The sequence below is a fragment of the Schistocerca americana genome, chromosome 2, assembly GCF_021461395.2.
Source record: "Schistocerca americana isolate TAMUIC-IGC-003095 chromosome 2, iqSchAmer2.1, whole genome shotgun sequence".
Taxonomy (NCBI): domain Eukaryota; kingdom Metazoa; phylum Arthropoda; class Insecta; order Orthoptera; family Acrididae; genus Schistocerca; species Schistocerca americana.
The window spans coordinates 1,017,707,195-1,017,722,819 of record NC_060120.1 but is presented as its reverse complement, the minus strand read 5'-3'; the positions used below and the strand labels follow the sequence as shown (position 1 = coordinate 1,017,722,819).

The 15,625-nt window shown below is 45.6% G+C and overlaps 1 protein-coding gene across 2 annotated transcripts in view; it reads left to right on the top strand.

Moving 5' to 3' along the window:
* LOC124595633 overlaps positions 1-15,625 on the top strand; it is a 267,034-nt gene that overhangs the window by 185,873 nt on the left and 65,536 nt on the right. For both annotated transcript variants that reach the window (XM_047134458.1, XM_047134457.1), the window contains exon 6: positions 14,423-14,526. In XM_047134458.1, coding sequence (XP_046990414.1) covers positions 14,423-14,526 — 104 coding nt within the window. The remainder of the gene's footprint in view (positions 1-14,422; positions 14,527-15,625) is intronic.

The window sequence follows — 15,625 nt, the reverse complement described above, 5'->3', positions numbered from 1 at the left end:
GAGGCTTGTAAATTTTGCTGACTACTTTCATAAATGCAAGAAATGAACAATAACCTTTAGGAATACTCTTCCTCCAACAGTATTCATCTAAATGGCCTTGCAAAACTGAAATCCTCTTTTCCCGCTCGACAACAGATTTTACAGGCCCCCAATACCCTTCGATAGTATTAGTACATGCCCCCGTCTTTTAATCTTTAAACTGAATATTGTGATTCACGGCCAAGTGATGATAACCCCTTTCACCCAACCCCTTGTACGAAGCAAACCCATCCGACATGACTACAGAACCTTCTTCCACATATTCTTCTATTAAAGATGTCAAGACTTCCTTTGTCCGATTTGGTAAAACCCTAATCTCTTCCAGAAACTACTCCTCCAAAAACCCAAAGCTCAACAACCTCGTGCCCCCTTTCGTACTTTCTCTTTCCAAAATGTGAATCATCTACTTCATCTATAACCCCCCCCCCCCCCCCCCCCCCCAGTGACTCCCTACACTTAATAAATTCCCCGCAGACTTCTCTACAAAACGAGAAACAGTCGACTACAGTGCCACACGAAACCCCTGCTTCGTGCATGACAGATTTGCAAGAATATTCATAGCAAAAATAGTAGGTTAGCATGACAATTACTTCTAAATTCAGCCTCTATCTTTCGAACCACGTCCCCCTGGGTATGGATCTCCATATGTTATTTTTTCTGCACCTCCGCATGTATTCGTCGGAAGTTCGTGATGACGCAACCTTCGTCAAAGCCATATAATTTCCACAGACAGTGCACTTGCAAAATTCAGCAATGACGCCCAATCTTTGCAAAAAATTTTATAGTTGATTAACGGTCACCCATTTTCTGAAGCAGAATTTTCGCAGTAAAAACAACTGACTCATCCATAACGAACAGCGTGAGAAATCAAGGCCTTATAAATCACGACTACTTATAAATCACGACTACTGTCATTAACAAAAGATGCCGAAAACAAATTACGAGACGAAAACAAAACAATCTACATTGAATTTTTAATATATGCGCGTAGCGAGGTAATCCAGAGAAATCATTTAACTTCATCGACAGCAGTCTGCGGCACAAACAAAATAACATCACTCACTACATCATTGGTCAAAGCCGACGGGTGGAATCGGACACTAGAATTGACCCCAAATTTGGACGCAATATGGCCGCTGAGCCCTCTCCGAGTTAGTCTCAGCTCTCCCTACAGTGCCGGTACAGTTTTTCTTGTCTAAGAGCTACGTCGAGCAGCTGTCGAGAGATGGAGGTTGCCATCCACACGAGGGGTCTAAACTCGCAGGGAGGAGCAATCTGAGCTCTTGCTCCACTCTCGGACCCTGCCGGCGAGCTGACTCAGGGCTGCTTACACGACGCATATTAATCGAAAAAGAAAACAATCAGCACAGCTTTGAAATCTACCGTAAACCTACAACAACTCACACAATCCTACATCAGACTTCTAATCACCCACACTCAGATACCGTACAAGCTTCGTAGACTCAACACAGGACCACTCAGCACAGAAAATTACCAGAGAGAACTAGAAATCATCACACAAACAGCAACAAACAATGGGTACAATAGGGATCTAGTCACCAAATTAAACAAAAAAATTAAAAAACAAATGCAGTCGGTGAACACAGTACATTAACACCCACAAACAACAGTACAAGAAAACACTACACAAACAGTGACAGAACAATGACGACACAAAGAATACAGGAAAACAAGAAAGAAGACTCAAGATGGTAGAGAATGACATACAAGCACAAACATAAAATAACAAACATTCTCAAAACACAAGGGATAAACATAGCATTCAAAACAGACAATTCAATTCAAAGGCACATTCCAAAAATACACTCCTGGAAATGGAAAAAAGAACACATTGACACCGGTGTGTCAGACCCACCATACTTGCTCCGGACACTGCGAGAGGGCTGTACAAGCAATGATCACACGCACGGCACAGCGGACACACCAGGAACCGCGGTGTTCGCCGTCGAATGGCGCTAGCTGCGCAGCATTTGTGCACCGCCGCCGTCAGTGTCAGCCAGTTTGCCGTGGCATACGGAGCTCCATCGCAGTCTTTAACACTGGTAGCATGCCGCGACAGCGTGGACGTGAACCGTATGTGCAGTTGACGGACTTTGAGCGAGGGCGTATAGTGGGCATGCGGGAGGCCGGGTGAACGTACCGCCGAATTGCTCAACACGTGGGGCGTGAGGTCTCCACAGTACATCGATGTTGTCGCCAGTGGTCGGCGGAAGGTGCACGTGCCCGTCGACGCACGGATGCACGCCAAGACCGTAGGATCCTACGCAGTGCCGTAGGGGACCGCACCGCCACTTCCCAGCAAATTAGGGACACTGTTGCTCCTGGGGTATCGGCGAGGACCATTCGCAACCGTCTCCATGAAGCTGGCCTACGGTCCCGCACACCGTTAGGCCGTCTTCCGCTCACGCCCCAACATCGTGCAGCCCACCTCCAGTGGTGTCGCGACAGGCGTGAATGGAGGGACGAATGGAGACGTGTCGTCTTCAGCGATGAGAGTCGCTTCTGCCTTGGTGCCAATGATGGTCGTATGCGTGTTTGGCGCCGTGCAGGTGAGCGCCACAATCAGGACTGCATACGACCGAGGCACACAGGGCCAACACCCGGCATCATGGTGTGGGGAGCGATCTCCTACACTGGCCGTACACCACTGGTGATCGTCGAGGGGACACTGAATAGTGCACGGTACATCCAAACCGTCATCGAACCCATCGTTCTACCATTCCTAGACCGGCAAGGGAACTTGCTGTTCCAACAGGACAATGCACGTCCGCATGTATCCCGTGCCACCCAACGTGCTCTAGAAGGTGTAAGTCAACTACCCTGGCCAGCAAGATCTCCGGATCTGTCCCCCATTGACCATGTTTGGGACTGGATGAAGCGTCGTCTCACGCGGTCTGCACGTCCAGCACGAACGCTGGTCCAACTGAGGCGCCAGGTGGAAATGGCATGGCAAGCCGTTCCACAGGACTACATCCAGCATCTCTACGATCGTCTCCATGGGAGAATAGCAGCCTGCATTGCTGCGAAAGGTGGATATACACTGTACTAGTGCCGACATTGTGCATGCTCTGTTGCCTGTGTCTATGTGCCTGTGGTTCTGTCAGTGTGATCATGTGATGTATCTGACCCCAGGAATGTGTCAATAAAGTTTCCCCTTCCTGGGACAATGAATTCACGGTGTTCTTATTTCAATTTCCAGGAGTGTAACAAAAAACACATATATCTACCAAAAAGGAGGAATAAATGGTTCAAATGGCTCTGAGCACTATGGGACTAAACTGCTGAGGTCATGTCCCCTAGAACTTAGAACTACTTAAACCTAACTAACCTAAGGACACCACACACATCCATGCCCGAGGCAGGATTCGAACCTGCGACCGTAGCGGTCGTGCGGTTCCGGACTGAAGCGCCTAGAACCGCTCGGCCACTCCGGCTGGCAAGGAGGAATATACCAACTACAGTGCAATACATGTGATGGCAGGTATATAGGACAAACCCTCAGAACATTTGACACCCGGTATAACGAACATATCAGAGCATGGAAATATGCAACGAGCCACTCAACGTTTGCAGGACATTTGAGAGAAAATAACCACAAACCTACTACAAGAGAAAATGATATGAAAATAATTAGAATAAATAATGAAAGACATCTCCTAACATTACAGAAAAATTATCATATATACAAAACAAAATCTGAAAAGAAACAACTACTAAACGACCAAGTAAAATATGACTAACAACTCACTGTTTACACTGATTGATCATATAATAGACAAAAATCCCAACAAATGATTTCACAACTGATTCCTCTCATAAGTATATACAGGAAAATATAATAATAATAATAATAATTATTATGTTTAGGAATAAAAATAGTAAAAAAAATAAAATAAATAATTTATTAAAAAAAGAGATCTCTCTCCCTCTGTAATACTCACCCACACACACACACACACACACACACACACACACACACACACACACACACACACATTCACAAAACAGGTGAATGCAGAAAACTGAGAATGTTGGTAACACTTAGAAACAGTTACAATGATGTGTAACGTAAACAGTGAACTGAAAGTGAACTGTAATGTATCCACCTGGTTGCCAGATGAGAAAAAGCAGTTTGCCTAGATGCAGTGAATTAGAAGTTACCTGTAAGTTCCTTTCCATTTCATAAAAAAACGTTAAGGAACTGTTTTAAATCTATAACCTAGACGCGAAACCTAACCTATGAGTAAAAATGGACAAATCATGTAATATTTCAGAACATCCACTGAAGATGCCTTGTAAAAGAGTTGAAACGCGTCTGGGTGACGCCAGGAAGTACATCTGGCACCCTTTGAAACTAATTTTGCCAAAAATCCATAGTAACAACCCAGACCAAGCAGTAGCTGGAGTGGGATCCCGATACAACAACAACCTCTCACCACAGACAACGCAGTCACCGACAGCCTTCACACAACTACCGAGTGCAGTGGCGTTCGCGGAAAGTTGTCAGTCCTCACAGACAAGCAACACTGCCTGAAAGCGTGGTATTCGTGCGGTAAATGTGGGAACGTAAACTATGGGACGTTACTAACAAATGTGTCCAAACAGTGCCAATTCTTTTCTTGGCTGTCAAAGGACAAATGAAGGGCTTATTTCAATAGTGGTACAAGTCCATTACCTCCACTTTTCTGCCTATAATGCTTCTGAAATTAATGATCCAAACAAACAGAAAGAAAAGTTCATCTCTAGCAAGAAGCCATATGCTTGAATGTTTCTGGTATCTCAACTGCAGATTTTTCAGCGCTCATTTAACTTTAGGACTCTGTATCTCAAAAGGAACAGAAATGGACTTGTACCACTACTGAAATAAGCCCTTCAAATATAAGGCGTGATCTGTGATTTTAAGTTTGGTAACACGGAGTGATCTGATGGTAAACTAGTGATCTTAATCCTTATTTCTGGCTGACAACAGGTAAAAATGTGACAGTAACACGGTTAATCAATAATTTCATTTTCTTAACACATACTCTGGTGATGGTGTCGTACCCAATAACTGCAATGGCCATAATTTTGTTAATTAAAGTAGAACGATTTCTGTCCTGGAAACAAGTAAAACAATTTCTTTAACCTAACGCAACGGAGACAAGCAGCACACTATGGCGTTACGGGAACAAACACTATGTTTAGTAGTACCTAATATATTTCTTAATCTCTTGCCTGATTCATTTGAAGACGCCCCAGGGGGGTTTGAAGTAAAATACTGAATTCAAACCTTTGGGTTTAACAAAAGTTACTTTTACATGAAGGAAATCTGAACTGCGTAACAAGAAATGTTTTTAAATGCTACTGTCCCTTACGGAATGAATACTTAAAAATAACTTAGCAAACAAAGTGATCAGCATGGGGGTATACCTGTGTAGGAACAATGGAAAGGATTTTAAACACTTGTGCGTGACCCAAGATGCTGCAGCAGAGAGAAGCATTGCTCAGGGCAAAGAACAATTGAGAAAGTTCCCATTACTCATTCACAGAGATTCGCAGGACTGATAAACCTACAACTTCGTAATACGATTTGCACGGGACAAGAGCAGAACGAGAGAAAAATGGATATTAGTTACAGTTATTGTAATAAGGCAGTGTAAAGAATTTAGCTTACGACACACTAGACAAAGATTTCAGCAATACAGAATGATTTTGGTGCAAAGAATTGTGACTAAGAACATAATCTGATGACACCTAACTAGCGGTACGCCAGCAATCAGTTGCATTGCGTCATTGCTTCGTGGTACAGCTACACAGCATGTTCCGATCGGCCAACAACATCTCCAGCATGTCCAGACTACAGCTCGTTCCGTCTTCTGCAGCCCACCGTTCGCTCCACAGCACCGCGGAGAGGACGCACTTTTTTTTCCCCACACACTCTGGCTAATCATGGGCCAAGCTTTCGGACGCAAAACTTTCAATTTTTGTGTTCCAAATTGACGAAATTTCCGTGGGGTGGCGGTCCCTACAACCAAAACAAGTTGTGAGACAATGTCTCGGTTTCGTTGCAGGGCACCACCTCTACAAGGAAATTTCATCATTTGGGAAAACAAAAAGTGAAAGCTAATGTAAAATGTACCTTAACGTGAACTAGCCGTCTGAAGATGAATCTGTCGTTTCGAAACCGTTAACGGCGCTATTTAAATAAATAAACAGCATTGTAAAAAGCGGCTGGTTGCTGTTGTCTTCTGCGTAAGAGTCACACTTGTGATAAATGACGATATTATCAAAAATAAAAGACAGCACAGAAAAGTGAAATTAGATTTCACATTACCGCGACGCTAAAACGCGATACAAAGACGAACTATTTAAGACCAAGAAAGACCATTAGGACACATATGTTAGGACAAACTTACAGAACAGCATTTGGGGGGGGGGGGGGGGGGGACCGTTTAAACTGCAGACTGAATGTATCAAAACCCGTACAGTATTATCAACACTGACGAAACCAGATGGTACAACCACAAGAGGCTGGAGATGCACACCATAGTATGTCTTCAACAAACTACTTCCTGACGACGACCACACTCAGGACAATCAACTTCACACCGCCCTTCGCAAACTACCTTGTGGTATGTACGAAAACGAAGGTATCACCATCCCCTTTGCTCCCGAGGAAGCTGCATTTGCAGTACACAAAATAAACAACAAAAAGGCTCTGGGCCCTGATGGTATCCACCCGGAGACCATCAAACAAGCTGCTCCACTTATCATACCATACCTGACAGACTTACTGAATGATGCTCTACTAGAAGAACGAATACCGAACATATGGAAGACAGCAAATGCAGTTATAATCAAGATAGCGGAGGACAAGGACCAGACTGATTTTAAGACATACAGACCAATATGGTTCATTAAAATTCTGGCAAAGGTACAGGAGAGACCGCTGTGCGACGAACTCCAGTCGCACCAGCAGCTCTTCGGCCTTTGCCCACACCAGTTTGTTTATCGATCGCATAAATCCATCGACGAAACAGTAAACAGCGCCATACAAATGACACAGACAATATATGACAAATACATAGTAGCAATCCAAACTTACATAGCTGATGTTTTCGACAACCTTTGGTGGTTGGAGCTGTTTGCAAGACTTAGATAAATATTCCGCTCGCTTTATACAACAGCCTTAGAAATTATTGTAAAAACAGGAGAGTGGAATGGTCGAATGGTCGCCAAAAAGATATAAAGACGATAACAAGGGGTTGCCCCTGAGGGTCCATATTCGGACCGATTTTCTCGGACATCGCCATATAACCACTACTCAACGCACTAGAAGACAACGACATGGAAAACGGGTTGGCTGCGTACGCAGATGACCTTATGGTCATGACATCTGCAAACTCCAGGTCTCAATTAGAGAGTAAAGCCACGCGTCTCCCTGCGTTGATCAATGAATGCTGCACGAACACCAAACTCACAATAGCAATTAACAAAACACTGAAAAGAAATCCAATTACAAACTTAAACAACATATCTATAAAAAGGAAAGCTATGACAAGATACCTCGCCATTTACACATCAAAAAAAGTTTTGCATCACTTCGGTTTTCAAAACTCCTGAAGACAGACGTTGATTGTGGATATTGTATCACAGGCACAACCCCTTTGACTGTTCAGAGACGTCACTAAACCCGCCCAAAGATGTAAATAAACATGCATGAGCAGCGCCTATTAGACGGAGGGGGTCCGACAGCCGAACGGTTCCAGTCATTCCACCACAAAAGAGGTACACGGCTCGTGTTGTTCTGTAGTTCAACCATGCCTAGGCGGTCAATACCACGGTTCGATCGCGTCCGCATTGTAACATCGTGCCAGTGCCAGGAAGGGTTCTCAACAAGGGAAACGTCCAGGCGTTTCGGAGTGAACCAAAGTGATGTTGTTCGGACATTGAGGAGATACAGAGAGACAGGAACTGTCAATGACACGCCTCGCTCACGCCGCCCAAGGGCTACTACTGCAGTGGATGACCGCTACCTACGGATTATGGCTCGGAGAAACCCTGACAGCAACATCATCATGTTGAATAACGCTTTTCGTGCAGCCACAGGATGTCGTGTTACGACTCAATGGGGTCCATGATGCGCAACTTCACTCCCGATGTTCATGGCGAGGTCCATCTTCGCAACCACGATACCATGCAGAGCGGTACAGATGAGCTCAGCAACATGCTGAATGGACCGCTCAGGAATGGCATCACGTTCTCTTCATCGATGAGAGTCGCATATGCCTACAACCAGACAATCGTTGGAGGCAACCCAGTCAGGCTGAACGCCTTAGACGCACTGTCCACCGTGAGCAGCAAGGTGGAGGTTCCCTGCTGTTTTGGGGTGGCATTATGTGGGGCCGACGTCCGCCGCTGTGGTCGTGGAAGGCGCCGTAACGGTTGTACGATACATGAATGCCATCCTCCTACCGTTAGTGCAACCATGTCGGCAGCATATTGGCGAGGCATTCGTCTTCATGGACGACAATTCGCGCCACCATCGTGTACATCTTCTGAATGACTTCCTTCAGGATAACGACATCGCTCGACTAGAGTGGCGAGCATGTTCTCCAGACATAAACCCTATCGAACATGCCTGGGATAGATTGAAAAGGGCTGTTTATGGACGGCTGGTCTTTGTGGCCAAGCGGTTCTAGGCGCTTCAGTCTGGAATTGCGCGACCGCTACGGTCGCAGGCTCGCACCCTGCCTCGGGCACGGATGTGTATGATGTCCTTAGTTTAGTTTGGTTTAAGTAGTTCTAAGTTGCAGGGGACTGATGACCTGAGATGTTAAGTCCCATAGTGCTCAGAGCCATTTGAACCATTTGTTTATGGACAACGTAACCCAACAACCACTCTGAGGGATCCACGCCGAATCTCCATTGAGGAGAGGGACGATCTTAACCAACAGTGCCGTGATGAACTTGCGAATAGTATGCCACGACGAATACAGGCATGCGTCAGCGCAAGTGGACGTGTTACTGGGTATTAGAGGTACTGGTGTGTACAGCAATCTGGACCACCACCTCTGAAGGTCTCGCTGTGTGATAGTACAACATGCAATGTGTGGTTTTCATGAGCAATAAAAAGGGCGGAAATGATATTTATGTCGATCTCTATTCCATTTTTCTATACAGGTTCCGGAATTCTCGGAACCGAGGTGATGCAAAACTACCCGTACAAAACTACCCGTACAGACAATGAGGACATATTACTCAGCACTCTTTGACTCAATAACCTGTTTTGCGGCTATTGCTTGGGTACATCGATTCTGCTTAGGTACGCATAAAACCAATATGAGGTGAGGCCAGAGGCGTGTTTTACTCAGAATCTCGGGGGCTTTCGGCACAACCTCGATTGAGGCACTGTGTGTGCTACTGGGAGTTTTCCCTGTAGATATTACAATTCGCCACAGAGCAGCAGTCTACCGCCTAAAGAGGGGAAGACGCGACAAAATAAAAGAAATAACTGGACAAGACATAACCGACAACCGAAAATTAAAGAAGTGGAGGACTGATACATGGCAGACAGGATGGGACACAACTGATAAGGGAAAAGGAGTCTACTCTTTCTTTCCCAGTATACGATAGCGAATGAATTTAAAGTACATATATCCAACATGCGACATGGTGCACTTTCTCAGGGGCCGTGGACCGTATCCTGTGCACCTCCACAGGTTTGTGCCTTTGGTGAGAATGGCACACCTGAACACAAAGTTCTCATCTGCGATGACCTAGGACATATAAGACCGGTTTTAGGGAACCAGGACATAGGACAGTTAATCGGAGACAAGAGGAGTGGAACTTTATAAACAACATCGCAAACTAAGTATCATGAGCACCATATGCGGCATACAAACAGGAGAGACCATACGCTAGATTAAGACAGGCTCCACATCTGACAGATCAGCAGTACATAGTAAACGACACAGATACAAACACTGACTCGGATGCTGTAACACACACAGGAAGTGAAGACGAGATAACATGCAAACATATCAAAAGCCAATAAACGTTCTTAAACACTGAATCGAATCAGATACGTAGTTGGTTGTTATACCTTTCCATGATATGTAAAACTACCTAAAGGTCTGACATGTCTTCTCCTTTCGCCGCAACAGGTATGACTGCCCCCAGGTTTTACCGAGTCCTCGCACCTGATGCAGCCGACTATGACATTTTACAGCGAAGAGCCAAAGAAACTGGTACACCTGCCCAGTATCGTGTAGGCTCCACGCGAGCACGCAGAAGTGCCGCAACACTACGTGGCATGGACTCGACTGATGTCTGAAGTAGTGCTGGAGGCAATTGACACTGTGAATCCTGTAGGGCTGCCCATAAATACGTAAGAGTACGGGGGGTGGAGATCTCTTCTGAACAGCACCTTGCAAGGCATCCCGGATATGCTCAATAATGTTCATGTTTGGGGAGTTTGGTGGCCAGCGGAAGTGTTTAAACTCAGAAGAGTCGTCCTGGAGCCACTCTGTAACAATTCTGGACGTGTGGCGTGTCACATAGTCCTGCTGGAATTGCCCAAGTCCGTCGGAATGCACAATGCAGGTGATCAGACAGGATGCTTACGCGCGTGTCACTTGTCAGTGTTGCATCTAGACGTATCACGGGTCCCATATCACTACAACTGCACTCGCCTCACGCCATTACAGGACCTTCACCAGCGTGAACAGTCCCCTGCTGACGTGCACGGCCCATGGATTCATGACGTTGTCACTATACCAGTACAAGTCCATCTGCTCGATTCAATCTGAAACGAGACTCGTTCGAGCAAGAAGATGTTTCCAGTCATCAACAGTGCAATGTCGGTGATGACGGGCCCATGCGAGGCGTAAAGCTTTGTGTCGTGCAGTCATCAAGGGTACACGAGTGGGCCTTCTGCTCTGAAAGCCCACATCGATGATGTTCCGTTGAATGGTTCGCACGCTGACACTTGCTGATGGCTGAACATTGAAATCTACAGAAATTTGCGGAAGGGTTGCACGGCTCTTTTCAGTCTGATCACCTGCATTGTGCACTCCGACGGGCTTGGGTAATTACAGCAGGACAATGTGACACGCCACACGTCCAGAATTGCTATGGAATGGCTCCAGGACGACTCTTCTGAGTTTAAACACTTCCGCTGGCCACCAAACTTCCCAGACATGAAAATTACTGAGCATATCTTGGATGCCTTGCAACGTGCTGTTCAGAAGAGATCTCCACCCCCTCATACTCTTACTGATTTATGGACAGCCCTGCAGGATTCATGGTGTCAATTCCCTCCAGCACTACTTCAGACATTAGTCGAGTGCATGATTATTTTCCGTCCGTAGCGATGTCGGAGATTTGATGTTTTACCGGATTCCTGGTGTTTACGGTACACTAATTAAATGGTCGTACGGGAAAATCCCCACTTCATCGCTACCTCGGAGATGCTGAATCCCATCGCTCGTGCGCCGACTATAACACGACGTTCAAACTCACTTAAATCTTGATAACCTGCCATTGTAGCAGCAGTGACCGATCTAACAACTGAGCCAAACACTTGTTGTCTTATATAGGCGTTGCCGACAGCAGCGCTGTATCCTGCCTGTTTACATATCTCTGTGTTTGAATACGAATGCCTATACCAGTTTCTTTGGCGCTTCAGTGTAAACCAAGTCCCAATCTCCACTGTCACCTTAAGTCCTTAAACACATTGCAATCTAATTAATGAATACATTATTAAGTATTACCACAGTCAAGACAGTATGTAACAAATGTAACCTTACATACAGAAGGGCCGCACGGGATTAGCTGAGCGGTCTGAGGCGCTGCAGTCATGGACTGTGCCGCTGATCCCGGTGGGGGTTCGAGTCCTCCCTTGGGCTTGGGTGTGTGTGTTTGTCCTTAGCATAATTTAGGTTAAGTAGTTTGTAAGCTTAGGGACTGATGACCTTAGCAGTTAAGTCCGATAAGATTTCACACACATTTGAAAACTTTTGACCATACGGAAGGTATAATGGGAAGAACTACCCCACCATATCTAAGTCAAATTGCCAACGCTTGTTTCTTCCATTAAATACACTTTTCATTTTTAATTAAAATACATCGTCGATCTATTATGTACCTTATTTATTATCACTATATAACTTACCAACTTGTTTAAACAAAATTTTAATATACATTTGTAATTTTTTATATCTTCTTTATTTGTTGTTCTTTTATTTTATTCTTTTGTAAAATTCTTAAAAAAATGTACTAGTAATAAAACTGAGTTTGTAGGGTATGACATGTAAAATCACACAATGTACGACCTGCTATATAACAACAAGAAGCAGGGATTTTCTTGAGAAATAAATAAACAAATAAAATTCTACCGCGAAACTTTCACCATTCCCTGGAAACACTTGTCCACGAATTCGGCGGGAAAGAGCGTTCCACGTACACGCTCGAAGTCACGTAGGCCGAGACAGAGAGGGCTGGGGTCCTCATCCAGCCTTCGTTTTAGAAGCTCGGCAACAGCAGAAAATCAGCCTTGGCCCATAACCAAACTAACAGAATGGATTTCATGCGATACAGGGAGTGTTCATGAAATAGAGGCTGCTGATCATAACGGGGAAGTTAGGATTAAACAAAACACTTACCCCACACATCGCTTCCCACAGGCATTGGTCCGAGTAGGAAATGATAAAGATGGGATATAAAATGATAAAATACCATATCTAGTGGATAAGATGTATATGCTAATGAAATATGTACTTAAACACCAGTAGACATCCATCGGAGAATAAAGAATGTGTATGGGGCACCACGTCTGTCGAAAACCAGCGGCGACAAGGGGTGCCGATGCTTCGTGATAACGCGCGTCCCCATAGCGCAAAGGTTGTAACATAAAAGTTACGCCTACGCTAGTAGGATACACGCGAACCATATTCCTGATCTCTCCCTGAACTATCCCCATGCAAATATCACGTCTCCAGTCCCTTAAAAAAGGACTTGTGGGTGTGGGTGTGTGGTTTGAGGTTTTCGGGCGCTAAACAGCGTGGTCATCAGCGCCCAAACGCATAGAAACAGGAACACATGCAGTGAAGGGACGAAGACGGACAGCGAACAAGGAGAACGGCTAAAAGACACAGACCTGACGCAGTTACAAATCCTCACATACAGAGGCAAAACAAGAGGAGAAGAAACGCACTAAAAAAGGAAAGGAAACACAAGGAAAAGAGAACAGAAATCGAAGTGAAACAAGTAGGTAATCGAGACTGGCGGACCTCTTACCTAAACCCTGGGTGAGCCAGTCACCCAGCAGCACATTAAAACCCTCTCCCTAAAATCAGAGGCAACAAATTGGACAGGACACAAAACCGTAAGACCTCAACCACAGTCGTTGCGTCGTCTTGCAAAATAGAGGGCAAATCCGGTGGCAAGGAAACCACCGCCCTCTGGTCAGAGAATAAAGGACAGTCAAGTAAAATGTGGCGGACAGTAATCTGGACGCCACAAGCACTGCAGATTGGGGGGTCCTCCCGCCGCAGTAAAAAACCGTGCGTTAAGGGACTGTGCCCGATGCGGAGGCGAGTGAGGAGAACCTCATCCCGCCTGCATGACTGGTAGGACGTACGCCATTGCCGCCTGGTGGCCTTGACCAGACGCAGCTTATTTTCACCGACTGCCAGCCACTCCTCTTCCCATTGACGCATAACACAAAAACGCAGAAGGGAGGTAACAGCATGGAGGGGGACGGCACATTCGACAACTTGAGGGAGGTAACATGCATCTTTGGCAGCCACATCCGCCAGTTCGTTTCCCCTAACAGCCACGTGCCCCGGCACCCAGCAGAAAGAGACCTCCTTCCCCTGCCGTTGCAGGTGGAGTAGGTCATCGTGGATGTTCTGGACGACCGTATCCGCTGGGTACAAGTGTTTCATGGTCTGAAGGGCACTCAGGGAGTCAGAACAGATGAGAAACTTAAGACTGGGAACACATCTCATCTGCTCCAATGCCCGCAAGATGGACTTAAATGGTTGACCATTCTTCTCGGACGAGTCTTCTTCACACAGCATGACACGTTGTTTTACCAAACAGGTATATTCAGACTGGTGCATCGGTGGGATGATTCCTCAATGCCCACGGCGATTTTGCCTGATTGCATAACGATTCTGGACTGTACGGCCTCCGAGCGTAAACTTTTTGATGGTCCTTCATAAATGAATTACAGAATTAAAGGTAGTCACTAGCGACACGAAAACAAAGTAGCATTTCATAGGCGTACTGGTATTTTAAAAAGATTTCCCTTCAAGCATATGAAAACAAGAATTTACCAAATCCATATGTACTCACTTATCAATGTCATACGTTACAGGGTACCATCTAAGTGGTCGCGTTATGGCAGCATCGAGGGCGAAGAATATCCGCAGGCAGTAGGCAATGAAAATGAAGAAATGGAAGAGGATGATTCCAACAACGGTTAGTATTACCTCACAATTATTATATTTGTTTCTGTTGCTGAATCTCACACTCACCAAATGTGCCCCGCTATTGGTTGCTGATACTATTATAATGGCAATGAAACATAGCTATGTGCTTCATATAGACATTTACTCCAAGTCGAGTCTTTTAGTTGTCTTACTTTGCAACATTTGTCCGTTACACAATGCTTTCAACTGCCACGCTAACTGTATGTATTGTGCTCCGGGCCCACATTACAGTCAATGTGAAACTTAAGTTTGTGTTTGTTGATCTTGTTGCAACGTACACTGCCGGAAAAAAAACTCGTGCACCTGGAAAGGCGACGTCGATTTTGATCCGATGACGGCGAATGCCACCTGGGGGATAGTAGATGCATTTACACTACTGGCAATTAAAATTGCTACACCAAGAAGAAATGCAGATGATAAACGGGTATTCGTTGGACAAATATATTATACTGCAACTGACATGTGATTACATTTTCATGCAATTTGGGTGCATAGATCCTGAGAAATCAGTACCCAGAAAAACCACGTCTGGCCGTAATAACGGCCTTGATACGCCTGGGCATTGAGTCAAACGGAGCTTGAATACCGTGTACAGGTATAGCTAGCTGCCCATGCAGCTTCAACACGATACCACAGTTCATCAAGAGTAGTGACCGGTGTATTGTGACGAACCAGTTGCTCGGCCACCATGGACCAGACGTTTTCGATTGGTGAGAGATCTGGAGAATGTGCTGGCCAGGGCAGCAGTCGAACATTTTCTGTATCCAGAAAGGCCCGTACAGGACCTGCAACATGTGGTCGTGCATTATCGTGCTGAAATGTAGGGTTTCGCAGGGATCGAATCAAGGGTAGAATCACGGGTCGTGACGCATTTGAAATGTAACGTCCACTGTTCAAAGTGCCGTCAATGCGAACAAGAGGTGACCGAGACGTGTAACCAATGGCACCCCATACCATCACGCCGGGTGATACGAGAGTATGGTTCGCAGCTCGTGGTCGTGCGGTAGCGTTCTCGCTTCCCACGCCCGGGTTCCCGAGTTCGATTCCCGGCGGAGTCAGGGATTTTCTCTGCCTCGTGATGACTGGGT